Raw genomic sequence first — 27,410 nt, forward strand, 5'->3', positions numbered from 1 at the left:
TTGTAACATCAGGCCAAAAATCACAAGTAAGAAATGACTTTTCCTCACTATCCGAGGAAAAACTTATCTCCAATCAAAATGTTTGCGAGGAATTTTTAACAGAAAAATCACATGAGTTATATTGGCTGGTTAAACAGTTGAGTCCGTTTCTAGTCAAACAGTATTTCCTAATTACAGCGGTGACGTATGACATGTTTCCCCCACTGGAGAGTGAGTTTACTAGTGAAAGGTGCTGAACTCTATAAACATTTTTTGTTAATGCAATGGAACACCCAAACACTCTGCATCTAGATTCCACTTTATGAAAACGTTACGTTTTCTGAAACAATTGAGAGTAAGTTACAGATCATTGACACGTCAAAAACATCTTGATTGTCCACAATGTTCGTGTTACACCCGAGAAAACCTGAGTGTCATTTTAGATGTAGCCCACCTACTCTTTCTAAGCACTTCCAAGATAATCTTTGGTGATTGTACTTAAATATGTAATCCATCGGTAGTGTCCGTGTTGCTTTGTAATTACTTTCCAGTATATTTTAGAAGTGAAAGGGTAAATAAACCGAAGTCAGGCCATTGGAGTTGGTATAGTAAAAGGGCAGGTTCGTTCACCAACCGGAAAGCAGCTCTTCATTCTTCCGGGCAGCCAGGCAGAGAAATGGACCAATCAGGGAAAGGCGCGGGTATTTTTGAATGTTCTCGGATCCAATAGATGTTCGCCTGGCTGTATAAAAGGAGGGCGGCTGCCTGCCTCTTGCTGGCGTTGGAGGGACAGTAGTTATCCGTTCGTCGCTTGTCATGGCTCGCACTAAGCAGACTGCTCGTAAGTCCACTGGCGGCAAGGCGCCGCGCAAGCAGCTGGCCACTAAAGCGGCCCGCAAGAGCGCTCCCGCCACAGGCGGCGTGAAGAAGCCGCACCGCTACCGGCCTGGCACCGTGGCCCTGCGCGAGATCCGCCGCTACCAGAAGTCCACGGAGCTGCTGATCCGCAAGCTGCCGTTCCAGCGGCTGGTGCGCGAGATCGCGCAGGACTTCAAGACCGACCTGCGCTTCCAGAGTTCGGCCGTGATGGCGCTGCAGGAGGCGTGCGAGGCCTATCTGGTGGGGCTCTTCGAGGACACCAACCTGTGTGCCATCCACGCCAAGCGCGTCACCATCATGCCCAAGGACATCCAGCTTGCCCGCCGCATTCGCGGGGAGAGGGCGTAAATTTGCTTTCCAGTTGACTGCCAACTTTAAACCCAAAGGCTCTTTTCAGAGCCACCCACATCATCAAATAAGGGTTGTACCACAAAGGGTTAGGATTACTCCTACTCCCAACAAAGCTGGAGCAGAGCGGAAGTCCATCCCACCGTCCTCTCCCTACTCCCGCAGCCAAGTAAACCCTGGACTTGTGTGAGAAGTGAGGTTCTAACCGTATTCGCCTTCCAGGTAGCACTCCATACCTAGTTTTATGTAACTTTATGAATCTGAGAAGCAATTAGCAAATCCCCCATGTAATGCTCGGTTTAGCACCTTGGCTGCTGTAACCCAGCTTGTTTGTGCGTTAACCAACTGCCAGAGATGGCGCTGAAAGAAGATAGTTTAAGCTGCAGGCCTGACTGAGAACACGACACATGACGCATGTTCTTCCTTGCCTAGCTGCCCTTAAGAAACACCTCATTTATATGAAAGCTCTGTGCCGCACCCCCGCCCCCACTCCGCCCCTGCCACAGCTTGTATAGAAGACGGGCAAACATTGAGTCCTGAGTTGGGTGCTCTGCATTTGGATATGATTCCGCTAGGCCCTCACTGCTGTGAAATAAACAGTCTTTTCTGATCCTTTGGGGTTTCCCTGGTAGCTCAGTTGGTGAAGAATCCGCGTGTAATGCAGGCGACCCCGGTTCGATTCTTGGGTCCGGAAGGTCCCTGGAGCAGGTGTAGGCTACCCCCTCCAGTATTCTTGGGCTTCCCTGGTGGTTCAGCTGGTAAAGAATCCACCTGCAATGCAGGTAGACCTGGGTTGGAAAGATTCTCCTGGAAAAGTGAACGACGACTTATTCCAATATTCTGGCCTGGAGAATTCTGGCCCTGATCCTACACAGTCCATGGGGCCGCAAATAATCGGACATGACTTGGGTGACTTTCACTTTTCTTGGGGCTTCCCTTGTGGCTCAGCTGGTAATGCGGGAGACCTGGGTTCGATCCCTGGGCTGGGAAGATACCCCAGAGAAGGGAAAGGCTACTCACTCCAGTATTCTGGCCTAGAGAATTCCATAGACTGTATAGTTTGTGGGGTCGCAAAGAGTCAGACACGACTGAGCGACTTACACTTTCTGATTCTCCGAGTGCGTGTTGCTTGTCTTCCTGTGAGCCAAATATCTGCTATAACACTGCTGTAGCATTTTGGTGCATTGGCCGGGAAACCGACAGCCGCGCTGACCCTTTGTGCCACCGTTGTCGAGAACTGACGGAAGCTCGGCTATCTCAGGCCCCCGCGACGGGAAGGATGGCGCGCCACCAGTGATGTCACTGCACCCTGACCCTCGTCGGGCCGGTAGTAGCAGGCCGCTGCCGCGTTTGAGCAGACTCTTGGGGAGGATTCAGAAAATTTTTGCCAGGACCAGGGCCAGACGTCTGATGGGGTGAGTGTCTCCGGGGACCCAGGACTGAGTTCAGGCCCACCTTGAAGGCGGAAGGGGAGACTAATCGCCTGCCGCAACATGGAGTGCTGCCCAGGATAGGGAAGTCTCCGTATCAGATGTCTGGGGTCCTAGCACTGTATGTCTATCTGTGTGAGTGTCCGTTCTCCACGGGAACAGCTACGGAGGCTGAATGGGTCCTGACCTGCGGTTTCTTGGTGACCTCACACAGCTCAGGGTAGCGTCAGGTCCTACGGGACATTGTACCTCAGTGCGGGCCTGTGAGGGGTTTATTATACTGACAAGAGGAGGAGGATAAACCGGGGTTTATATACTGACCTGCTATAGCTAAGAGGCACCCAATGTCCCCATAAAGGGAGCCACCAGCTTGGCGAAAGCATTTTTGTTTGTTGCGGGACACCATTCCAGGGTGGGAACTCACATAATGGATAGTTCCAATTCAAACTAGAGTGTATGGTTAAAAATAGTAAGGAAGGATTCTCTGGGGATTATGGTGTAATACTGAGTTCTGTAAAATCGTGCATTTTGTGCACCCTAGAGTGGCCCTCCTTTGGGGTTGGGTGGCCCTCAGAGGGCACCTTAGATGTGCCCTCTGACCAAGCAGTGTATTGAGTCATAACTGGAGACCCTGGCCAGCCAGACCAGTTCCCATATATTGACCCATGGTTGGTTGAAAATTGCTCAGTTGAGGCCTCCTTGGGTTTGGTTCTGTGCCACAAGTAAGGGAAAGTGTAAGGTCCTAGTAGCCCAACCAGAAGAAAGGCCCCACGCCAGAAGAAAGAGCCACCCATTTTCCAAGGAGAGGCTGAAGACTCACCACCAATAGTGCCACCACCCTATGCGCCAACAGCTCCCCCTCAAGTGGCCGAAGGTCCACATTTGCCAGATAGCCCACCACCATCTGTTTCGCCTCCTTCTGATGATCCTGAGGTTATCATGTCCCGTGACCAGGCACCCCGGAACTGATGAGCAGGCACCTCCAATCAGCTCAGGGACCAGCTACCCCAGTGCTAGAAATGCACTTAGGAGAGACTTGGGCACCACAGCACCTTGCTGCTGATGGAACCCTCAAAGAGGGGGGACCTGTCTTCTACTACCAGCCTTTTTGCATGACCGATCTTAACTGGAAGCTTTTCACCCCCTCATACTCTGAAAAGCCTCAAGTGCTGATCAATCTCCTAGAGTCCATTTTACAGACCCACCGCCCCACTTGGGTAGACTGCCGACAGCTGCTCCTCACCTTGTTCAGTACGGAGGAGCGCCGACGTATCGTAACAGAGGCTAGAAAATGGTTCCAGGCCAATGTCCCAAGGGGCCAAGTGGACGAAGAAACCTTCCCGGAAGACGAGCTCTGCTGGGACACTGAAGGAGAAAGAAATAGACTGGAGAGGTATCAACTGGCCATCTTACAGGAAGTAAAAGCAGGGGCTAAAAAGCCCACCAACATGGCTTAAGCCACAGAGGTAATACAAAAGCCAGATGAAAGCCCAGCAGACTTCTGTGAGAGACTGTGAGGCCTTCTGGATTTTCAGTCCTTTCAACGCTGAGGCCCCAGAAAACCAATGGATGGTAAACCCCACTTTCATGGGACAGGCCCAGTTAGACATCTGGAGAAATTACAAAGCTTTAAAGGGTTCATGGACAAAAACGCCACAAAATTGCTGGAGATCGCCAATAAAGTCTTTGTTAACCACGACCAAGCAGCCTGTCATGAAGTAGAAAAGAGGATGGAATGGAAAGCTGCATTCCTGGCAGCTGCTCTGTCAAAGCTTGCACCCCTGACAGGACCACCTCATAGAGCAAGGGGCCCAGATCTGAAGAGGAGAAGCCCTCTCAGCTGTGATCAATGGGCCTATTGTAAAGAAAAAGGACACTGGAAGAATGAATATCCTGACTGCCCTAAGAAGAGAACCAAAGCAGCAGCCCCACCGAGCTGATATCAACCTGAGCCACCCAGCACTAATCTGATCACCCTAGCAGGAGCAGAATCCCATTAGAGGGGAGCAGGCTCTCTTCAATTGGGCCCCTGAGAATCCATGGTCAGAGTTCAACTAGTGGGCCATCCAGTGGACTTTATGGTAGACACAGGTGCTGAGCATTCGGTGGTCATTCATTGAGCAGATAGCCCCCTTCTCAGGAAGAGAAGTCACTATCATCAGGGCTACAGGCACTCAGACCTGCAGGCCCTTCTGTGGTCCTCAGAGATGCTGATTAGGGGGCCATGAGATGATCCATGAATTCCTCTACCTGCCAGACTGCTCCATTCCTTTGATGGGAAGGGATGTCCTTGCATAAATGGGAGCCCAAGTTTCCATTTCTGCCACAGGTCAGCCCAGCTAAAGTTACCAGAGTGACTCTCCTCCTGGGCTCTCGCTGAAAAGAAGGAAGAGGAATGGCGCCTATACTCTTTGCTTTCAAAAGAGCAGACCATTCCTTCTGAATTAGAGACTGAGTACCCACTGGTCTGGGCCAAAAAGAATCTTCCGGGTCTGGTAAGACAGCATGCCCCCATCCTGATTGATCTGAAACCAGGAATCCAGCCTGTAAAACTGCAACAGTACCCAATTCCTCAAGAGGCTCATCTAGGAATCCAGGTCCATTTAGACAGGCTGCTCCATCACTCCAGGGTGAAGGCAGCGCAGCTACCAAAGAGCAACCATGTTGGGAGGCGACCCCCCAACAAAACAACCCACTGCTTGTCACCCTCAGGAGGAGAAAGGACAAGCACTGTTCTTTTGAGTCCTGCTAATCCACCCAAGGATTGGAAGAGTCAGTCACTGGAAAAGATAATTATGCTGTTCCTGTCCCCTATGTTAGTTCTTTCACTGTGATGCTCCGGCACAATCACCCTCTGCTCCTCTCTGGCTGTGTGCTCTTAGCTTTCATTTTCACCATAGGGTTAACGGCAATGGTTCCAGTCAATTGGCATTGGGATAAAGGGCTTTTACTGGTAGTTTTCTTTCTCTCCTTGGTTAGCTGCTTCATCACCATTGACTGCATATAGATCCTAAATAAGTGGTAAATCCTAATACAAATTTTTGCAACTCACCTGAGTGATGGAAAACTCTTTCACCCTTGGGTCCCAGTGGTGACCCAGATGGCGCTCTTAGCAAATTGCACCTAATGTCGGGCTTGTTTACTAGAGGACATACAATACGAAGAGCCGACAGTTGCCCTCCTGGCATATCCAGCCTCCATGGAAGACATCATTAATCTGTTTCCTTCCCTAAGCAGATTTCCCCTCCATTTTGTGTAACAAGAGGACGAGGGTAGGAGGTGGGCCTCGCCCTCATTGGAAACAAGGAGAGACTAGGAGAGCTTTCCACCCATGGGGCTGTACTAAAGGGGAACTTATCTCTATGTTTTCAAAACAAATACTTAGAAGAAGTTGAAGAAGTAGGTTTTCTGAACCCAATAAAAATAACACCTTATCCTTTGACCAAACAGATTTACAGTGGGAACCCTTTGGTGATGAAGATTACGAGGTGTATTTATTATACACCTGACTTTAGGGAACATAATTTTACATAGGGAGGCTTAGCCAAAAATGCAACTAAATGGTACAATGAGACTTTTGTACTTGTTAACAGTTCTGCTCAGGATCAGGAGAATGTATTGCTATTGGCCAAGACCCAGGATCCTTACTATTACCAACAGGACCTTAGTCGAGGGTACCCTTCACTGATTCAATTGATATTTCGAAACATAGCGTGTCAAAGCCCATCCCATACCCATGATAGCTCTGAGACCAAATATAATGCACTCTGTGCAGATGAATTTTTCTCCAGCAACAGACCAAAGGGCCCTAGTGCATATGACAGTTGGGACCTATTCATAAAATCCCAAGGCCTGTTTATACAAATTACCTATACTAAGGTCTGGATCCAAGGGCCCACTACCGGTGTCTTGCTACTAAGAACTGGGTTTAATTTTCTTTGCGGAAACTAGTTGTGGGGAATCCTTCCCTGCCGATGGAAAGGTATTTGCCATCCCAAGTTTACAGTTCTAAAATTCGCAAGAAATGGCAGTCTCTGGAAACATTGTGAACCTAGGATCATTTCTAGAGCAAGCATTATCACCTGCAAACCCTCAGCCCAGGGTAAAACAGAATGACTGGGAAGGGTGTGCCCATGATAACCCCATCCTGGAAAGGCCTGGTGTTGGACCTTGTATTTCGAGGATTTTTCTGGTTTGCAGGAATACCCCTGCTAGAAAGATCAGAATCTAATACAAGAATCTTGGAAGTCTACAGTGGCAGCGATAGAAGAACAAAAAAGCCTAGATTCCTTAGCTCAGGTAGTACTACAAAACTGCTGGCTACTAGATATGATTACAGCACAACAAGGGGGATTGTGCCCCGTGCTCAACGAGTCCTGTGGCTTTTATGTAAATACCTCAGCTAAGGAAGAAAGCCTGTGGGTCCTCAAAAGAAATATTAAGTTGATTGATGACCTAAAGGCTCAGGTAGGGAAAGGAAGTTGGCTATCCAACTTGCTGTCCTCAACCTTCAGTTCACTCTGGACTTAGATATGCCTCTTAATGGGTCCCAGTTCCGATGCTCCTTTTAGCCCTCTTGCTATGTCCTTGTATTCTCAATGCAATAACCCATTTTATTTCTTCTCACTTAGAAACCATAAAGCTCCAAATGATGATGAGGACTTACCACTATACAACAATAGAGGATTCCAGCGGGGAACTTTGAGGAGAGTCTACATCCCTGTTCCAACAGGAAGTAGCCAGAGTGGTTCACCCCTGTTCACCCCTGTTCCCTTAAGGTTCCCTGTTGAGTAGTTAAGGCAGATGATCCCTAAGTCGGCTAAAGCAGCTTAAGGATCAACAGGAGGGAATGAGAAGGAAAATTCAGCAAATCTTCCATGTAACACTCTGTTTAGCATTTTAATGCTTTTGTAACCCTGCCTGTTTATTGCATCAATCAACAGCCAGAGATGGCACCAAAAGAAGATAAACTGCAGACCTGCCTGAGAACACAAGACACCTTACGCATTCTCATCCTTGATTGGCACCCCTTAAGAAACACCTCAGTTTCATGGAAGTTCTGTCTCACCCCATAGCTTGTGTGTATAGAAGACAAGCAAACCCTGAGTCGGGTGCTCAGCCTTTGGAGGTGACTCCACTGGGCCTTGTCTGCCTATTAATTGCTCAGTCTTGTCCGACTCTTTGCGACCCCTTGGACTGTAGCCCACCAGGCTCCTCGGTCCACAGAATTTTCTAGACAATACTGGAGTGGGTTGCCATTTCCTTCAAGGGTAGATCTTCCTGACCTAGGGGTTGAACCTGGGCCTCCTGTACTGCAGGCAGATTCTTTACCATCTGAGCCACCAGGGAAACCCCAGGTCAGTGTGAAATAAAGTCTTTTCTGATACTCCAGGTGCACGTTGCTTTCTCTTGCCGTGAGCCAAATATCTACTGTAACGCTGCTGTAACAAACCTACTTGTAAGTATTCCACGTAATTGCACTTTTTCCTGCCCCATTGCTTTTGTCTCTTCTAGCAATTACTTGCTGTAGTTGTTCAGGATTTTAACCACTTGACCTAAGGATTTTAAACGTGTCCATTACTGTCTTAGTATCTGATAGAGAGTGGACAATGGCTGTTCTTTTTCCTCCCCAGCCAAGGAACACGAATTTGGCTTTAAGTCTTTAATTTACTTGAGCCCCTCAAGAAAACAACTGCAGTATCTAGGAAAAAAAGGTTAGTGCCATTTTAGAATTCATAACCTTGTTAATCTTTTTAGGGTATACTCTGCAAGTCGGCAGCATTTCAATGCTAGTTTACCTGAGTTCAAATGCTAGCTTTACTACTTTTTCATTTGGCATTACTTGCACAGATTCTGCTCATTTTAGAAGTTAAAATTCAGCAGACATTTAAAAATTAAAGAAGAAAATCAAATTTGTGGAAGAAAATTTACTGAACACTTTGGACGGGGGGTGGGGTGGTGCCAGCATTTTAATATCATTGCTTTAAGCATCTTTTATATTAGGGGAGTGACTAAAGTGGGGCTGGAGACAAATGGGGATATTTAATGCATAGATTGTATCTTTTGAATGACTGTTGCAAGGTCTTCAGTCAAAAAGAGTTTTTCTTTCCCAGGTGCACAGAGTGATGTTACACCATAAGCTGAGGTTTAAGCTAATGCTGTTGAAGTCTAAAATTTGGGTTTGTTATAAAGACTATCAAAGAAGAGGAAGAGTAAGTCAAGGTCAGGGTGAATTTTTCAGACTTCAGATTTAGTGGTAGCCTTTTCAGTTGTCCTAGTAGATGTGAGTCACTGCTTAATGAGTGTTTTCAGGAGATTTAACACAACAGTGGGAAGCTGGTATGGAGATTTGAAAGGCACCCCAGGCTTGGCTGCAGGAAAGATAGAAGCCTAAGACTGTCCATGTACCTTAGGAGAGGGCACAAATGAACATATTTGGACCATCATATTTAACATGTCACATATGCCAAAACAGAATGAGCTGATGTCTTGTATTTTGTTAGATGCCATCAGTCAGTTCAGTTCACTCAGTCGTGTCTGGCTTTTTGCAACCCCATGGACTGCAGCAGGGCTGCTTCCCTGTCCATAACCAACTCCTGGAGCTTTTGTGCTTTTTTTAAAAAAAGTCCTCACTAATATATACATATGGTTGTGGCTGATACTGTGTTGGAAGGAAAAATGAGACTTCAGGGTAATGTTTCAAGTCTCAGTTCAGTTCAGTGGCTCAGTTGTGTCTGACTCTTTGCAACCCCATGGACTGGAGCACACCGGGCTTCCCTGTCCATCACCAGTTCCCGGACCCTACTCAAACTCATGTCCATCGTGTCAGTGATGCCATCCAACCATCTAACCCTCTCTCGTCCCCTTCTCCTCCTGCCTTCAATCTTTCCCAGCATCAGGGTCTTTTCCAATGAGTCAGTTCTTTCCATCAGGTGACCAAGTCTAGATAGGTTCTTTAAGAAGTAATACCAATTGAAAACAATCACATACACAACTTCTCTCAGCCTATGTCTAACACTTTGTTTACAATGGCTAAATTAAATTCTTATTAGAGTTCCATCATTACTATCATTACCCAGTTTTACAGATGTAGAAAACAAAGGTAAGGTTATATGGTCACACAGCTCATAACCTGTAGGGAAAGTTAAATAATTTTCCCTCTACCCTTCTGAGTTCTTACCTGAGAACCCCTGAAATAAAAGATTAACAAGAGAAAAACAAGCAGAAGTAACATGTAGCCCTTATGTATACATGGGAGTTATCTGGGGGAAAATGAGTAACTCCTAAAAATAGCTTAGAATTCCAATTTAAATACTATCTTAATAGGGAAAATGAGTGAGAGGTGGTGTGTAAGCCTAATAGGGGTGAGTAAATGATTTTTAGGAAAGATGAATGGATCCTTAAGAGAATAGATGGGGAGAAGCAATAGTGATAAAATAAATTATGTTTAAAGCAGGATAATAAAATTTATAGACATAAAATTATCTCTCTGTTCACTGGGGCCACACCCCTCTTCACTGTACATTGTGCACATTATAGCAGTACATTGACCAAATCTCCTTACAAGACATATGAATACCTGCTTGACTGAAAAGAGCAATTTTCTCCTGGTGCCAGCAAGGTACCTTCTTAGAAGATAACACTCCTTTCTCAATCCTGGAAGGGACGGCAATGCCCCACTACTCACCTTATACATGTGGGTCTGGACTATGTAGTCTGTCAATAGTAACTTTAAGATGTAACTCTTTGTCTTAAGAATATACTATGTTTTGAATGCTAACAAGCAGAACAGTCCTCAGAGCTTTCTGAAAGACTGTCTCGCAGGTGATATTCCTCAGGTTGGCTCTAATGAAGTCCTAGTTTCTTTCTCAGATTGATCGTTTTCATGGACAATAGTTTGTGACAAGGTTTGTGTGGGCGTGGTAAAAGTGTCCTTTTCTCTAATAAGTGTCACTCTTCCCTAGTTAGTGAAACTCTTTGGGGAAGGATTTATTGAGTTCTTTTTGTCTGTCTTTAGGTAGACAATGGGAGTTCAGAGAAATCCTCTATGCATTTGCTGTTTTTCTGCTACAGCTCAAAATAATCAACATACTTATAGGAGAGGGACAGTAACTTTCCTTCTACCCTTCTAAAATCTTGGCTGAAAGGGTAGGTTAACATGAGAAAAACAATTTAATAACATTTAAACCTCACATATGCATAAAAGATACCTAGAAAAACTGAGTAAAATTCTGCAAGTTTGTCCAAGACCCCACTTTAAATATCTTCAGCTAAAAACAAAAGAAGTAGGAGGGAGCTAGTTATGAGAGGTTACCAGGAAAGCAAAGAAGAGTAAGGTTATTACACAGAATTAAGTCCAGGGTCTTCTCATTGATGAGATTCTCTGGTGATCCAGTTATCCTATCTTCCTGGTACAGAGAGAAAGACATTCATTGAAATTCCCTTTATAAATGTAAGTGTCCTTCACAAAAGAATAAATTCTCACACACACAAAAAAGTAAATTCTACTCTATGTCTGGTATTTAAAAAAAAAAAAAAAAGACCCAGCTCAAAAGTAGCATATGAAGGGTGAGAGTCATATTCTGCTACCATTCACAACTAACAGTCACCTTCTCGTGAATGAGAAAGTACAGTATTTGCCAAAAAATAATAATAATAATAATAAGCCCTTACTAAAACTCTCAGTCGAAAATATAAATAGACTCAGATTCAAAGACCAAAGGGAGCAAAACAATCCAGAGTAAAATTTAACATATGCATTATACTAGGTTCTCTCCCTTTCACAGTCACTGGATCCAGAGAGGGGCGGAGCCAAGGGAGTGGTTTCAGAGTCTTTTCCCGCCCGCGCGTTCAGTTCTCAATGAGGTCCGACTACAGATTATAATTACTCTCAACCAAGCGGTAATAGCACTGCTGTATCGCACACGCTTGCAACAGTTCAGGTAGCATGTCTGGACGTGGTAAAGGCGGCAAAGGCCTTGGGAAAGGAGGCGCTAAGCGCCACCGCAAGGTTCTGCGCGACAATATCCAGGGTATCACCAAGCCCGCCATCCGTCGCCTGGCTCGTCGTGGTGGTGTGAAGCGCATCTCCGGGCTCATCTACGAGGAGACCCGTGGGGTGCTGAAGGTATTTCTGGAAAATGTAATCCGGGACGCGGTCACCTACACCGAGCACGCCAAACGCAAGACTGTCACCGCCATGGACGTGGTCTACGCGCTCAAACGCCAGGGCCGCACCCTCTATGGTTTCGGCGGCTAAAGCTTCATCCAGTACGTTTATTTTAAAGGCCCTTTTCAGGGCCGCCCACTCCCTCTCGGAAAGGGCTGTGCTCAGTGTCTACTTGGATTAGAAATGTATTCTCCAATACTAAAGTAGTTTTTCTGTGCGGTTCTCTACCATAACACTTAAATTAATCCAATCCTTGTTCATATGCGAAGAGTAGCGGTGCCTTCGGTCAAGAGGGCAGTAAAATTGTTTGGCTTAGTATGCGGCGGAAGTCCCGGTGCCCTGTTGGAGAACTTCAAGGCACCCGCTCTCGTGGGAGGGATCCTGCCTACCCCCCAAATCGTCTGTAAAAGGACTATCAACTACAGGCCAAAATTTTCGTCGAAGAGGCAAAACTGGGTGTACATGTGTGTGTTAAGTCGCGGCCGACTCAGAGCTCGCCAGGCTCCTCTGTCTTTGAATTTTCCAGGCAAGAATACTGGAGTGGGTTGCCATTTCCTACTCCAGGGGATCTTCTCGACTCAGGGATCGAACCCGTGTCTTTTGCGTCTCCGGCATTGGCAGGCGGCTTCTTTCCCACTGCGCCACCTGGGAAGCCCAAAGTATTTAATAAATATTTGTGCAAATTGCCAGAAACTGCCGGGGTGCTGCTGGTCGCTGACAAGCCAGATGAATTAAATACATTGCCAGAAAGAGCCTGGGTGTTACTTAGTGTTTGCAGGGAGCGACGCCAGGATCTGCGCTCTGATCTCTGCAGCCCCACCACCTCCTTGTCCTCCGGGTCGCGCCCCGAACCTCCGCCTCCGGTACTTTGGAGTTTGAGCCATCCATCATGCTGAGTGCCGTGACCCCTCGTAAACCCAGTGGTCTTGGTTTTTGAAGTGCCTTGGCATTGCTGATTTTCATCCTCAGGCTGGAGGCGTCTGGCTAAGCAGTTTGTAAATTTCCATTTACTATATTAAGCGATTCTGTTCTGAACCCTTAGGCTTCTAGCAGGGCCTTTGAGATTGTAGGCAGACCCTGTTCTGAACCCTTAGGCCTCTAGCAGGGCCTTTGAGATTGTAGGCAGACCCTTTGTGGTAAAATGACTCTTCGTCTCTCTCTGTACTCTGCTGTAAATTATACTTCAAAATGAAACTTTCAAAAATGACAGTATGGTCACAAAAGTTTTTTTTGACGTGTGTCTTCAAACTGATAAACCAGTCGACTGACTGAATAATCAGCCTCCTTGATTTTTTGTTTGAGACATGTGTATTGATGACTGCTCTAGGAAACACTGCTGCCTGGTCATTCTGTCTCCTGACCCCTAGAGGAGATACTGACTAGGCAGTTGAGAAAGTGAGATTCTTAATTTCAGGTGAGACTTCTGGACTAGAGAAAAAAATTGGAGACTCATCAACATATAAATGGTCAAACTGGATGAGAGTACTAAGAAGTTAAATGTTTTATAGCAGCACGTTGTTTGTAAATGAGTGGAAGCAATAAAAATTGTCATCAAAATGGACCAGATAAAATATATCCATAAAATGGTGTCTTAGTTCAGGCTGATACAATGAAAATACTGTGGACCGTGTGCTTTAACAACAAATATTTCTCAGAGTTCTGGAGACTGAAGTCCAGCATCAAGGTGTTAGGCAGATTCAGGCAGATCGGGTGTGTGATGAGGACCAGGACCTACTTCATAGTCTGCTGTCTTCCTACTGTCTTCACGTGGCAGAGTTCGGTGAATGCAGGCATGAATGTTCTACACAAGGACACAGGCCCTCTCCCAACCTCAGGCCCACCATAGTGCTGCCATGATTGATTCCCTATCTATAATTCTTTGACTTGTCACTGCCTGAATCAATCAGCATGACAGGTTTTCTCTGGCTCTTAGGAATGATGCAGGAGTGGTATATCAGGCAGCATTATCTTTGTTCTGAACAAGGACTTCAGGAGTGTTAGGTCTGAGAAAGGTTCATACCTTTTTACCCAGGTCGTGGATATGACTAAAATGAGTATAATACAATCTACAAGTCTTATGAACTAAAAAAACATAAAAGAAGGTGGTCTATGGAGCAGCCACACTTCCCTTCAGTGTAGGAAATCTGTATCCACATATTTTATTACATATCTGAATGGAGGACAGGAAATTCTAATTTGCTTACTGGTGTACCCCAATGCCTAAACAATATCTGGCACATTACACAAAATCAACACATATGTCCTGAAGGGCACCAGGATTACATTACTCTCCCAACCAGGCCCATTTTAGCTCCTCAGATATGCTTATAACACCACCCTTATGGCAGAAAATGAAGAGGAACTAAAAAGCCTCTTGATGAAAGTGAAAGAGGAGAGCGAAAAAGTTGGCTTAAAGCTCAACATTCAGAAAATGAAGATCATGGCATCCGGTCCCATCACTTCATGGGAAATAGATGGGGAAACAGTGGAAACAGTGTCAGACTTTATTTTGGGGGGCTCCAAAATCACTGCAGATGGTGACTGCAGCCATGAAATTAAAAGACGCTTCACTCCTTGGAAGAAAAGTTATGACCAAACTAGATAGTATATTCAAAAGCAGAGACATTACTTTGCCAACTAAGGTCCATCTAGTCAAGGCTATGGTTTTTCCTGTGGTAATGTATGGATGTGAGAGTTGGACTGTGAAGAAGGCTGAGCGCCGAAGAATTGATGGTTTTGAACTGTGGTGTTGGAGAAGACTCTTGAGAGTCCCTTGGACTGCAAGGAGATCCAACCAGTCCATTCTGAAGGAGATCAGCCCTGGGATTTCCTTGGAAGGAATGATGCTAATGCTGAAGCTCCAGTACTTTGGCCACCTCATTCGAAGTGTTGACTCATTGGAAAAGACTCTGATGCTGGGAGGGATTGGGGGCAGGAGAAGGGGACAAAGGAGGATGAGATGGCTGGATGGCATCACGGACTCGATGGACGTGATCTGAGTGAACTCCGGGAGATGGTGATGGACAGGGAGTCCTGGCGTGCTGCAATTCATGGGGTCACAGAGTCAGACACGACTGAGCGACTGAACTGAACTGAACTGAGTCATCCAAAAGGCAGCTGTGAACCCTCCCCAGTCATTTTAAATTAAGGCAGGTTAGGTAATTATATCATTCCCCTCCAAGTCTTGAAGGACAGTTATCAGGTGGGAAACAGACTGAAAAAGACTAGGAGAAACACTAGAACATACTGAGGCTGGAATCAGCCAACCCTCTAAAAAAATGATACAAAAAAGAACCCAGTGATAGAGGCATTTGTGAATATCTTTTAGATGGGAATACTTTTCCCTACTAGCCAACCTTGAGTGAATTCACGTTCCTTCAGTTGATATGCCACTGAAACATATAATTGTAGGAGAGATTTTCTTGCTTAAAAACTTTCTGTGGCTACAACTATAGACCAAGCATAGACCAAGGAGGCCATACTTTAGCAAGAGAACATCTTCACAGACCAACAGGCCTACCCTACAAACTTCATCTCCTGCTACCCTGCCTGGAGATTATATATATATATATATATGCTTTTCTGAGATATAAACTACATACCATAAGATTTTATCTACTTTTTTTTAGTGTACAAATAATAAATTTTAGTATATTTACTTAGCTGTACTACCATCACTACAGTCTATTTGAGAATATTTCAATTACCCTAATTTCCATTTCTCTGTGATGGGAGGCCAAAAAGTATGGTTTACTGCTGAGCGGTGTTGACACCTAGACGGAAGGGCGTTTTCTTCATAATTTCTGAACTAAATGCCTGGGTTTCCCGGCGGTCTCAATCAGGCTTCTTTTGCACGCCACTTCACTTCAGATTATTTTAATCGAGACAAATCACCCTGTTAGTGGCGGTAATTTCAGCACTGTTCTCAGGACATGACAGGCTGTTTCCGTCTCATAACCCGTAAAAAAAAATTTACCAAACCTGGGCTTTGCCTTTTCTCGCCCTTTTCCCCACCCCCTATTTAGGTCGCCGCGGGAAAGCACAGATCACCAGTTGTGACAGGTTGACACTCATGGGTGAGGCTTAGCGACATAGAAGTTTTTCTTAGTTCAAAAGCTTTTTAGTTCTTTTCCACTTTTAGTAATTAAATCTTCGCCGCTGTCCAGTGCATGACAGCAAGTAATTCCGTACATACATACAGATTACTAAACCCCGCAATGTCTTCTGGCTCAGGGCTAGTGTTTAACTGTAGCATTTACCTGTTTCTCAGCTAATAGTTTACAGCTTTTTTAAGAGTAGTTGGGTGGCCCTGAAAAGGGCCTTTGGTTGAAATCAAACTCCTGAGAGCTAATCGAAAAGCTTAACCACCAAAACCGTAGAGGGTACGGCCCTGGCGCTTGAGAGCGTAGACCACGTCCATAGCGGTGACTGTCTTCCGCTTGGCATGCTCGGTGTAGGTGACCGCGTCCCGGATCACGTTCTCCAGAAACACTTTCAGGACCCCGCGGGTCTCTTCATAGATGAGCCCGGAGATGCGCTTCACACCGCCACGACGAGCCAGGCGGCGGATAGCAGGTTTGGTGATGCCCTGGATATTATCGCGCAGAACCTTGCGATGGCGCTTAGCGCCGCCTTTCCCCAGACCTTTGCCGCCTTTGCCGCGTCCAGACATGGCTTTGTAAGAAGTAAACCAACCGCAACTGACGAGTAAGCCAAGAACCGAGTCTTATATACCTACTCCCTCCGCCCCTCCCCCCACGAAGAGCAGGGAAAGCGTGCAAGCCGGAAGTGTGACGCCATCAATCCCCGCCCTTAATCCCTCCTCCAAGCCCCGGGAACTGGCGCCAAAGGAACTGAAGGACCGGAAGGGAGAGGCGGATCGGGTTGACTAGGCGGGCTGAGCTCAGTTTGACCAATAGTCTTTGGTTGCTTGGCTGGGGGGCTACACTGTTTTAACTAAAGTGCTCAGAGGGAGCAGGCTTAGAGCAGACATATTCCAAATATCCTAGGTAGAACAAATACTATAAAAGGCAAAAATTTATTATCAGTAATTTTTCATAATCGTAAAAATGTCAAGATCAGAGATAGAAATGTAAAAATGGTTATAGTATTCTGACGTTCAAGAGGCCCTATTATAAAAACGTTCTGCAAATGTCGATCACTGCGTGCCTCCGAAACCCTGGCTCTTAATTAAGATATGAGATAACAGTACTAAACACAAAGGGTCAGCTTGTTCGCATATGCAGGAAATATTGAAAAACAAAAAAAAAAGCACCCATGACCCTAGTGTTATTGATGCATGTTCTTCCATCCCAAAGCAGTATGTTCAATTACTGTAGTTGGTTCGTCTTACAGCCGTTTTACTTGAAAACGTGGGTGGCTCTGAAAAGAGCCTTTGCTTGAAATCTCTGGAATTTATGCTCTCTCTCCGCGGATGCGACGGGCTAGCTGGATGTCCTTGGGCATGATGGTAACGCGCTTGGCGTGAATAGCGCACAAATTGGTGTCCTCGAAAAGACCCACCAGGTAGGCTTCACATGCCTCCTGCAGTGCCATCACCGCCGAACTCTGAAAGCGCAAGTCGGTCTTGAAGTCCTGGGCAATCTCACGCACAAGGCGTTGAAAAGGCAATTTACGGATAAGAAGCTCTGTGGACTTTTGGTAGCGGCGGATCTCGCGCAGGGCCACCGTGCCAGGACGGTAGCGGTGAGGCTTTTTTACGCCGCCGGTGGCCGGTGCACTCTTGCGAGCCGCCTTGGTGGCTAGCTGCTTGCGTGGCGCCTTGCCGCCAGTGGATTTACGGGCAGTTTGCTTTGTACGGGCCATGATAAGTAACTACAAAGCAGATATGCCTAACACTAGCTCAAATAAGTCGCCCAGCGGTTTTGCTGGTATTTATAGTACCTAAAGGGTAGTGATTGGGCGGAAGAAAAGTTTGAATATTACGTTACAGGTTCTGATTAGTCTAGCTTTAAACTTTCCAAAAAGCGTGCAGTTTAATTGGCCGCTTCCTTCTATCTTCGGCTCTTTTCAAATTTTTTTAAACTTTTGTTCTTTTCCACACACGATTTTCCTGTAAATGCAATGCTTTGGGCGTTATCTTTTCGGAAAAATAGACATTCACTTCATTGATATTGTAGTAATGTAGGTTTCTTAGTCCCCTGAGTGGTATGGGAATTGAGGGATGTACATTCCCTTGTCGGTAACCCGATATCGGGTTAGAAATTTCTAAAGCCATTTTACAAAAAAAAGAGATTCCTCTGTAAAGCTTAAACTGACCGAGGAACTTCTTTGAAACCTACAAGATGTAACCACAAAAACAGCCAAAAAAAAAAAAAAAGAACAATCACACTAGCTTTTCCAGAAGTATTTTCTGTAATAAGGCACTTTTTTCTTATACTCTGACTTTACATTTGGAGCTTTCTGAAACTAGTATTTTCTAAAGTCTAGAATACACTAAGCCTGGTACAATACCGGGTAGACAACGGCGGGACAGCCACAAGGGATCAGAGGAATTTCCCCATGGGAAGCAGGCGATGGACTAAACTACGTAAATAGGTTATGGACCAAAACGAAGACAGTTTACTACTGCCAGTGACTGATTTTATTTTTTAAAAAGCCAAATGTGAACCGTTTATGAAAGCGGTAATCCAGATTCTACCTTTTGATTGGTAGAGTCCATTTTACTTGTTAGCCAGTAACAATGCACATATAGCATCCCTCATTTGCATGGAGCATTTCCCTTTCATTAGACACAGGCGGCACAAATCATTCTTTAAATAAGAAATTGTTGCGTGCAGCAGTTCCCTTTTTAAAACTTTTGATTAGATGCCACATTTATTACTATAGGAAAAGCCTGTTTATGTCTTTCCAGAAATGCTCATTTATGAAACCTTCCTCTTGGAGGAAGATTTTATACCTGTGTGATAATTGTCCTTTAAGACGCCTAGCTCCAATTGTTATCTCTTCCAAGTTATTAGAAATTACATAATGAGTTTTGTAAATACAGACTCAAGAAAACGACAATTAAGAAAGGGTAAAGATGGGCGACTCTCATGTCTGGACGAACCAATGAGCTCTCAGTCGTGTTCGACTATGCGACCCCACGGACTGTAGCCTGCCAGGGTCCTCTGTGCTTGGGATTCTCCAGGCAAGATTACTGGAGTGGGTTGCCATTCCCTGTGTCTGGAACCATTTTATTATTGGCCACAAGGCGGAAACGAGCTCTTAAGATTTTTTGAGGGTTACTGGGGAAAATTCGGGTCACTGAGACCAGTGCGGACTTGTTTGAAAACCGCAGGCGCTGGCGCGGGAATGACTTGTCACTGCACTGCTTCATTCTCGCTACTGCTAGGAGATTGCCCAGAACAGTATTGTGAAAGGGGAGTTTTATTCTCTCAGCAGTTAGTCTGATTCGCATTGTGAAGTCGTTTTACCATTGTTGCTGCTTTTACAGCCACAAACAAGTTAAAGGGAGAGTGCCCTAAAATATTATCTTGGGGTTGTGTTCTCTCATTTTCATACTAAAGCAACTTTTCCCCCTGCTCCCACATCCTCCCTGTGTGCAATGCCAGTTTAGTCCACCCAGAGCTTACTTGATGTCTTTCGTGTGCTAGGTTTGCGGCTTGGTATATCTTATGAGGATGAAAGCGGATCCAAAATTTGTTACGTGCATTGGGCTGTGGATATAAGTCGTAATTACAGAAATTGCGGGCTAAGCTTTCCACAGGTGCAGCTTGTCAATTGCAGTGTTAACCAATTCTTTTGTTTTCTACAATTCTTTGTCCCAAATAAACGCACCCTGGTTCAGACCAAGGGCACCCGGGTCTCAGGTCTTTGCCACACATACTCAGCGTTGCCAGGAAAGGAAGTGGCATTAATGAGAACTTTTCCCAAACCTGCAGACCAGGCCTACATACTCTCGCTTTCTTCTCTCCCTTTCATTCATTCAAGATATAACCTTTTGAATTGACTGCAGATTAGAAACTGATATCCCTTGGCAGTGCTTCCTAGAGGCGAGGTTTCAGGTGAAACTCCTTGGATTCTTACGCAATTGCCTTATTTGCAGCTCTTCCACCCCCAAAAGAAAAACACACCAAAAAAAACCTGCTTTTTTTTTTTTTTTTTTTTTTAAGTTGTACCCTCTGGTGCACCCTCATTTAAAAATGGCCCGGACCCTTCCCTGCGGAGTGGATTATTTCCGTCTCCACTGGGCGTGAGGGGTGAGGGGTGGAAAAGGATGCTGTCTGGGTGCCTCGGTGTAAGCGCTGGGAAAGCGGGACCATAGGCCACAGCCGCTGGAGGCTGTGTTGCCAGACCCAGTCCGGAGGGCAGGGGTCGCTAGGGTGCCGAGGGCGGGCGCCAGCGCTCACCAATCACAGCGCGGCCCCGCCCTATAAATATCGCGCGCTGGAGCGACCCGCGTCTTACTGCCTCGTTGGGTCTAGCGGTTTAGTTATTTTTCCCTTACTTCCGCCATGTCCGAAGTCGCGCTCCCTGCTCCAGCTGCTTCCACTGCCCCCGAGAAACCTTCAGCTGGTAAGAAGGCGAAGAAGCCTGCGAAGGCTGCAGCGGCCGCCAAGAAAAAAACAGCGGGCCCTTCAGTTTCGGAGCTGATTGTGCAAGCCGTTTCTTCCTCCAAGGAGCGCAGCGGTGTATCCCTGGCCGCGCTGAAGAAGGCGCTGGCGGCCGCTGGCTACGATGTAGAAAAGAATAACAGCCGCATCAAGCTGGGTCTTAAGAGCCTAGTGAGCAAAGGCACCCTGGTGCAGACCAAGGGCACCGGCGCTTCGGGTTCTTTCAAGCTCAACAAGAAAGTAGCCTCCGTGGATGCCAAGCCCAGCGCCACAAAGGTGGCAACGAAAACCAAGGTAACAAGCGCTTCTAAGAAGCCCAAGAAGGCCACTGGGGCGGCTGCTGCCAAGAAAGTTGTCAAGGCTCCAAAAAAGGCTAAAAAGCCTGTGTTGACAAAAAAGTCCTCAAAGAGTCCTAAGAAGCCTAAGGCTGTGAAGCCTAAAAAAGTAGCCAAGAGCCCTGCCAAAGCCAAGGCTGTGAAACCCAAAGGGGCCAAAGTGAAGGTAACCAAGCCAAAGACCGCTGCCAAACCCAAGAAGGCAGCACCCAAGAAGAAGTAAGAGTTCTGGTTGGAAGCTGCTTCCAATAAACCAACGGCTCTTTTAAGAGCCACCAACTTATTTCAGGGAAAGAGCTTTATTACCACATAACTTTTTTTTTTTTTTTTTTGCCCTCATGCAAATACAATGTGTGCAAGCCACTCTTAGCTCTACATCAGAATCTTTGAGGCTAAGTTAAACTCACGCTGTGGGGTTAGAAGCTGGTGTTTTGGGCCTCAAACTATTTCCCTAGTCCCGTTTTAACCTGAAGCTTCCATTTGTAGTTGTATGTCAGAAACAAGCTGGGACATACGTTCTTGGGCCATACTGCTGTCGCTAAGTTGGCTTTGGCTCTGAAATGCTTTTAAGGTGACCTTGGGAACGACGGTGATCCGCCGGCTGACCTGCGCTCAGATTGGTGTCTTCGAGTTCACCAGCTAGGCCTCGCAAGCCTCAGGCTGCGCCATCGAGGCTCAGCCGACTTACCCGGGGACCATTTGTAGGTTGTCAGCTAGTTTCCCGCCAGGCTCAGGAGAACTTCGCTGACCTGGAATTTGAGAGCTAAAGTCCAAAAGCTCTTACGGATTTCTCTGTTCCTGGAGTCGGAACTGCCCAGACTGGATAATATTTGAAATTTCCACTCTGTGCCTGCTGCTGCTAAATCGCTTCAGTCGTGTCCGACTCTGCGACCCCATAGACGGCAGCCCGCCAGGCTCTCCAGTCCCTGAGATTCTCCAGGCAAGAACACTGGAGTAGGTTGCCATTTCCTTCTCCAATGCATGAAGGTGAAAAGTTAAAGTGAAGACGCTCAGTCACGTCTGATTCTTTACGACCCTGGTGGCTCAGAGGTTAAAGCGTCTGCCTGGAATGCGGGAAACCCGGGTTCGATCCCTAAGTCGGGAAGATCCCCTGGAGAAGGAAATGACACCCCACTCCAGTACTCTTGCCTGGAGAATCCCACGGAGGGAGGAGCCTGGTAGGCTACAGTCCATGGGGTTGCAAAGAGTCGGACACGACTGAGCGACTTCACTTCACCTTAGAAAGAGATTTGCAGCTACAGGGGCCCTTCCTAAAGACAACAAGCTGATACTTCTAGAATTCAAGTGAAACAAAGGTGATATTAAAATGTCAGGGTGCAGGACTTCAAGAGCACCTTCAAGAGGATGCCCAAAGGGATGTATTCACCTAGAACAAGGAGAGAAGAAATTATGGAATGAGGATCTTGTGTGTTCCCAGAGTTGTCCAGCAGAGGGAGGCCTCTGGCTGATGGCAGGCTGACAACAGAGAGAGTGGAAATTGGAGGCCTTTAATAACCATCATGTTCCCTACTTCAAAGTGACTAGAAACAGGGTTACCCATTAAAAAAAATTTTTTTTTTACTAGGACAAAAAGAACTATATTTACTTTTGTATCAAATTTATTTAACATTTTCTATCAAATCCTAATTTTAAAAAAACTTTAAATGTGTTATTACACTTGTTATCAGATAGGACACATTTAAGTTTCAACTGATTTGAAGGTTTGTAACTTAGACAGCATATTAAAAAGCAAGAGACATCACTTTGCCTAGAATGGTCCATCTAGTCAAGGCTATGGTTTTTCCAGTAGTCATTTATGGATGTGAGAGTTGGACTATAAAGAAAGCTGAGCACCGAAGAATTGATGCTTTTGAACTGTGGTGTTGGAGAAGACTCTTGAGAGTTCCTTGGAATGCAAGGAGATACGACCAGTCCATCCTAAAGGAAATCAGTCCTGAATATACATTGGAAGGACTGATGTTGAAGCTGAAACTCCAATACTTTGGCCACCTGATGCAAAGAGCTGACTCATTTGAAAAGCCCCTGATGCTGGGAAAGATTGAAGGTGGAAGGAGAAAGGGAAGACAGAGGATGAGACAGTTGCATGACATTACCGACTCAATGGACATGAGTGTGAGTAAACCCAGGAGTTGGTGATGGACAGGGAGGCCTGGCGTGCTGCAGTCCATGGGGTCACAGAGGTGGACATGACTAAGCAACTGAACTGAACATATAGTTTGGATTATTGCATGAATTACAAGGGTGATGGCTAGTAGAAAGCTTACTAATCATGTTTCTCTGTCTTCCAGCTATAAAACAAAACCCAGTTAAGGCCAAAACTTCTTTATCTCCCATATTTCAGCAAGACATAATACATAAATCTGACTGCATGTGGGTGGAGTTCCTACCCATGGCTTTGGTTTTCTCTATAAAAAGGGCAAAAGTCCTGGGTAAAAGCAAGGTCTGATATGGTGGCAAAACAGAAATGAGGAGGGAGGAGAAATCTGTTTGCCAAGGCGGAGCATGGGGAGGGGATTGGCTCCCAAACCCAGCAGAAATTCCAGGAGAGACCTCCTCAAAAAGCAACCTTCATCGGAGAAGGCCTGAGCCCTGCAGGAAGGGATGCAGAGAGAATTTCCTTCCCACACCTCATGGACCCACAGGCACTGTGTATGTACTGTGATGTATGTATCAGGGATGTCATCCTTTGATCCTGGGGTCCCAGTGGAGAGGATAACAAGCAGACTGTGGGGAGGATCATAACCAGGAGGTGACAATTTGGAAAGTAACCAGAAAGGAATAGGATGGGGATGTAAAGCTTCATCCAATTATCTGGTCTCAAGATTTCCAGAGAAATGGGTCTCAGTGGTCCCAGATGTTTCTGGGAGAACTCTGCCCGGTCATCACGCAACTTTCACCCTGCAACTGTATCACTCCCTACTTCCCTTGCTTTAGCTTTTATCTGTCCAAACAGTAATCATACAGTCATAGAGCTTTGGATATGGACCTTTAAAGCTCCTTAAAGACAATGCCTTCCAACCCTTCCTGCAGGAGATAAGAAAATACAATAAAATTAACTCATACAAGATGCCCAGATAGTTAATAGCAGCTAGTAAACACAGAATAACTATAAAATTTGACATGTTTATAAGGGTTACATTATAATTTTTAAGCACTGCTTATTGTGTTTGCCTAATAACCATAGGGTACAATAATATTTGATGTGATCTGTTGGTCGCTCAATCATGTCCAACTCTTTAAATCCCATGAATTGTAGCCCACCAGGCTCCTCTGTCCATTGGTATTCTCCAGGCAATAATACTGGAGTAGGTTGCAATTCCCTTCTCCAGGGGATCTTCTCGATCCAGGGATCGAACCTGAGTCTCCTGTACTTCAGGCAGATTCTTTACCATCTGAGCCACAGGGGCCCTTACAATATTTATATATCTTATTATGTGTAACATAGACTTGTAGAAGGTATATCTGTCACAACTCTGTTCTTTGCTTAGGGCTCCAGGTGCATCATATTATGCACAGCTGCCTAAGGATTTATGCTTATAACATTAAAAAAAAATACAGAAGACATATGCGGATAGATATGGCAGGATGGGAGGGAGAGGTGGGAAAGGCAATGGGAAGGAGATGGGAGAGGGCAAACTGATAGGGGTGGGGACAACTCCAGACGTATAGGAAGAGATTCCACACAACTAAAGCCCATGGGAGTCTGATGACATTAATGTGTAAATGGAATGAGTCCTAAGGCAATGGGGAGTAGTAGGGCCAAGGGGACACCAGAGAGCACATACATTCTGTACCCAACTACAAGGTATGTGTCCTCCTTCCCAGTCCCCTACCCCTCTATATACTACCAACTAGGCAAGTTCTCAATTCTTGGTAGAAGGCCTAACCATTAAAGGTCTTAGACTAGAGAATCATTCACTCATTCAACAAATATTTATCTATTTATTTACTTATTTATTTATTGGCTTGCTGGATCTTAGTTCTCTGACTAGGGATCTAACCCAGGCCCAAGGTAGTGAAAGCATAGAGTCCTAACCGCTGGATCACTAGGGAATTCCCTCAACAAATATTTACTGTATATCTACTATGAACTAAGTACTGTAACAGGTACAAAAACAAACACTCTTATTCTCTATAAAACTTAATTTCTTCATTAGTAAAATGTAGATGTTAATGCCTGATTTACCCATCATTCTAAGCCCAACCCTTTGCGACAGGAGTAAGTAACCTAAAGTTTTTTTTTATCAATTTCTCTAAATAGTCCTTCCGGTCTCTGGTGGATGCTGGTATGCCCCAAAGACCCATCCTGATGCCAATGCTCACCTCTGCACCACTGCTCTGCATTTCTACAAGGTCTCCCTTACCCTGTGGAGTCTTACAGCAGCCTGCTCTCCTGGTCCTGATCTGCTTTGCCTTGCATATACATAAAGACCTTTTCCCTGGTGGCTCAGGCAGTAAAGAATCTGCCTGCAACGCAGGAGACCCAGGTTTGATCCCTGGATCAGGAAGATCCCCCGGAGAAGGGAATGGTTATCCACTCCAGTATACTTGCCTGGAGAATTCCAATGGACAGAGAAGCCTGGCTGGCTACACTCCACGGGGTCACACAGTGTCAGATATGACAGAGTAACTTTCATTTCACTTTCATGACCAAGATATTATGGGAAATCTAGAATTTTTCCTCAACCACACTGAGTGCTGGGAGAATAAAGGAAGATACAACTGGAACTTAAAAGTGGGCGTTAAAGACGACTTCTCTCCAAATCCCTTGGGGGTGACTGTTCTCCAATGGTGATGCAAAGGTAGCTCCTTCCAGTCTGTGGCTTGTCTCTCTTCAGGTCATGGCTCCAAGGATGCCCTGGGGATAGTCTCTGACCCATGGACTCTAAAGAGAAAAAAGATGGAGAACCGTAACTGGCAGTTCTGAAGACGTACACACCACTTTTGCCTACCTTCTACAAACTACTATTCAGTCATTTGACGACAAGGGCCTAGCAGGAGTCTAACTTTGAATCCAGGAAGAAGAGGAAAGGGACCGTGCTTAACAAAAGTTAAAAAAATCTCTGACACAGGTGCTTTGCTGATTCGCATTGTCTGGCTGTGACCCTTCTCCTCATCCTGCCACATCACAGAGGCCAGCATCAGTTGGTTGGTTCTAAGATATTAAGAAACTAATGAACCAGTGCAGCACCTCAAACACAGAGTCTACTGATAAAAAGATGTACAAGCCAAATGATTCTGATGATTATGAATCATGTCAATAGTAAGAGGTAGTAGCTGAGGTAATTTTTATTTTGATCTTTATTTTCGATTTCATTGAAATCCCCTTTATACAGTAAACTACACAGAATTTAAATGTACAGCTTGATGAGTTTTGACAAATGTACATTTGCATTTACCACCACCCTAATCAAGGCTTAAAATTGTCAAGATGTTCTCTCCAAGTTGATATATAGCCCAGGGAATTGCCTACAAAGAGGCACAGGGGAACTATCTAAGTTGATGGAAATATTCTGTGTCTTGATTAAGGTGGTAACCACACATACTGGTCTATAAAACTCATTGACATATAATTAATACAGGTGCATTTTATTGTGTATAAGTTATCCTTCAATAAAGTTGATTTTTTTATATTATTGGCTGGAATGGGGGTGACAATTATTTTTAGGATAATTAAGCACAATATAACATTAAGAATTGTATAATCAACTCATTATTATATATTAAAAAAGGGGATAAACACTGGCATGATCAATTAAAATTAAAAACAACCTCTAAATTTTATTTTAGCCTATGGTTTTAAAAGCTGCCCTCCTTAACAAAAGCTACCCTTCAACTTTCCAAGTTGCATTATTCTGGTTGTTTCACATTGTCCTCATTTATCAGCTTATCTATCAAGGAAAAGCTATCAGATAAACTCATTCATGAATATGGGGATATAAACATATGTTAAACTTTAGTGAACACTTTAATTTCAAAAGAAAATACTGGCTAGACAAAACTAAAAAGATCAATACTTAATGGTAAGACTACACTTACTGAAACAAGTAAATGGGAAGAGCTGGAGAACAGGCCCTTTCTAGATTCTCCCTTCTCTCCCTCCCCACCCCAGCACATACCCTGGGCCTTCATACAAATGGGATCTCCAACTCGAACCACCTGGTCTAAATCAGGGTTCCTGATGAGCAGCTAGAGTTAGCTCTCTCTAGAGTTAGTTGATCATTGTATTGATTCTTTGCAACCCCATGGACTGTAGCCCACCAGGCTCCTCTATCCATGGGATACTCCAGGCAAGAATACTGGAGTGGAGTGGGTTGACATTCCCTTCTCCAGAGGATCTTCCTGACTCAGGGATTAAACCCAGGTCTTCTGCATTGCAGGCAGATTCTTTACCATCTGAGTCACCAGGGACACCCTGAGGTTAAGGACTATGCTACTTGAATCCTAGGTGACATCATATTGGCAGCACTTACTAAGAGTAACTGTTGGAATCTGAAAGTCTACCACTGGGCGTACTTTGGCCACCTCATGGGAAGAGTTGACTCATTGGAAAAGACTTTGATGCTGGGAGGGATTGGGGGCAGGAGAAGAAGGGGACTACCGAGAATGAGATGGCTGGATGGCATCACTGACTCGATGAACGCGAGTCTGAGTGATCGCCGGGAGTTGGTGA

General features: G+C 45.4%; 4 protein-coding genes across 5 annotated transcripts; 3 read left to right on the forward strand and 1 right to left on the reverse strand.

The window, feature by feature from the left end:
* The first annotated feature begins 756 nt into the window (after positions 1-756).
* LOC114109686 (histone H3.1) lies at positions 757-13,376 on the forward strand. 2 transcript variants are annotated; one of them, XM_060403393.1, is made up of 3 exons: positions 757-1,428; positions 2,468-2,621; positions 7,268-13,376. In XM_060403393.1, the coding sequence occupies exon 1, from the start codon at positions 796-798 to the stop codon at positions 1,204-1,206; it is 411 nt and encodes a 136-aa protein (XP_060259376.1). In that variant the 5' UTR covers positions 757-795; the 3' UTR covers positions 1,207-1,428; positions 2,468-2,621; positions 7,268-13,376. The 2 variants fall into 2 exon arrangements, with proteins under 2 accessions (XP_060259376.1, XP_060259375.1); XM_060403392.1 differs by lacking the exon at positions 2,468-2,621 and having other exon boundaries at positions 7,268-8,022.
* LOC101113369 (histone H4) lies at positions 11,541-16,507 on the reverse strand. The gene has a single exon (XM_060403401.1). The coding sequence runs from the start codon at positions 16,475-16,477 to the stop codon at positions 16,166-16,168; it is 312 nt and encodes a 103-aa protein (XP_060259384.1). The 5' UTR covers positions 16,478-16,507; the 3' UTR covers positions 11,541-16,165.
* On the forward strand, positions 11,549-13,376 carry LOC101112606 (histone H4). Its single transcript, XM_004019082.6, is given in 2 exon segments — positions 11,549-11,844; positions 11,846-13,376. Coding segments are annotated over 2 exon segments (402 nt in total). The 5' UTR covers positions 11,549-11,583; the 3' UTR covers positions 11,987-13,376.
* A 3,721-nt stretch (positions 16,508-20,228) lies between the features above and the next one.
* Positions 20,229-26,373, forward strand: H1-1 (H1.1 linker histone, cluster member). Its single transcript, XM_060403405.1, has one exon. It carries the CDS (start codon positions 20,283-20,285, stop codon positions 20,937-20,939), a length of 657 nt encoding a protein of 218 aa, XP_060259388.1. The 5' UTR covers positions 20,229-20,282; the 3' UTR covers positions 20,940-26,373.
* Positions 26,374-27,410: the final 1,037 nt, after the last annotated feature.

This window comes from Ovis aries, chromosome 20, assembly GCF_016772045.2.
Source record: "Ovis aries strain OAR_USU_Benz2616 breed Rambouillet chromosome 20, ARS-UI_Ramb_v3.0, whole genome shotgun sequence".
In the NCBI taxonomy this organism is placed as follows: domain Eukaryota; kingdom Metazoa; phylum Chordata; class Mammalia; order Artiodactyla; family Bovidae; genus Ovis; species Ovis aries.

Excerpts from the sequence above, each read along its gene's own strand:
- LOC114109686 (XM_060403393.1), top strand. The coding sequence starts at position 796 with ATGGCTCGCACTAAGCAGACTGCTCGTAAGTCCACTGGCGGCAAGGCG.
- LOC101113369 (XM_060403401.1), bottom strand. The coding sequence starts at position 16,477 with ATGTCTGGACGCGGCAAAGGCGGCAAAGGTCTGGGGAAAGGCGGCGCT.
- H1-1 (XM_060403405.1), top strand. The coding sequence starts at position 20,283 with ATGTCCGAAGTCGCGCTCCCTGCTCCAGCTGCTTCCACTGCCCCCGAG.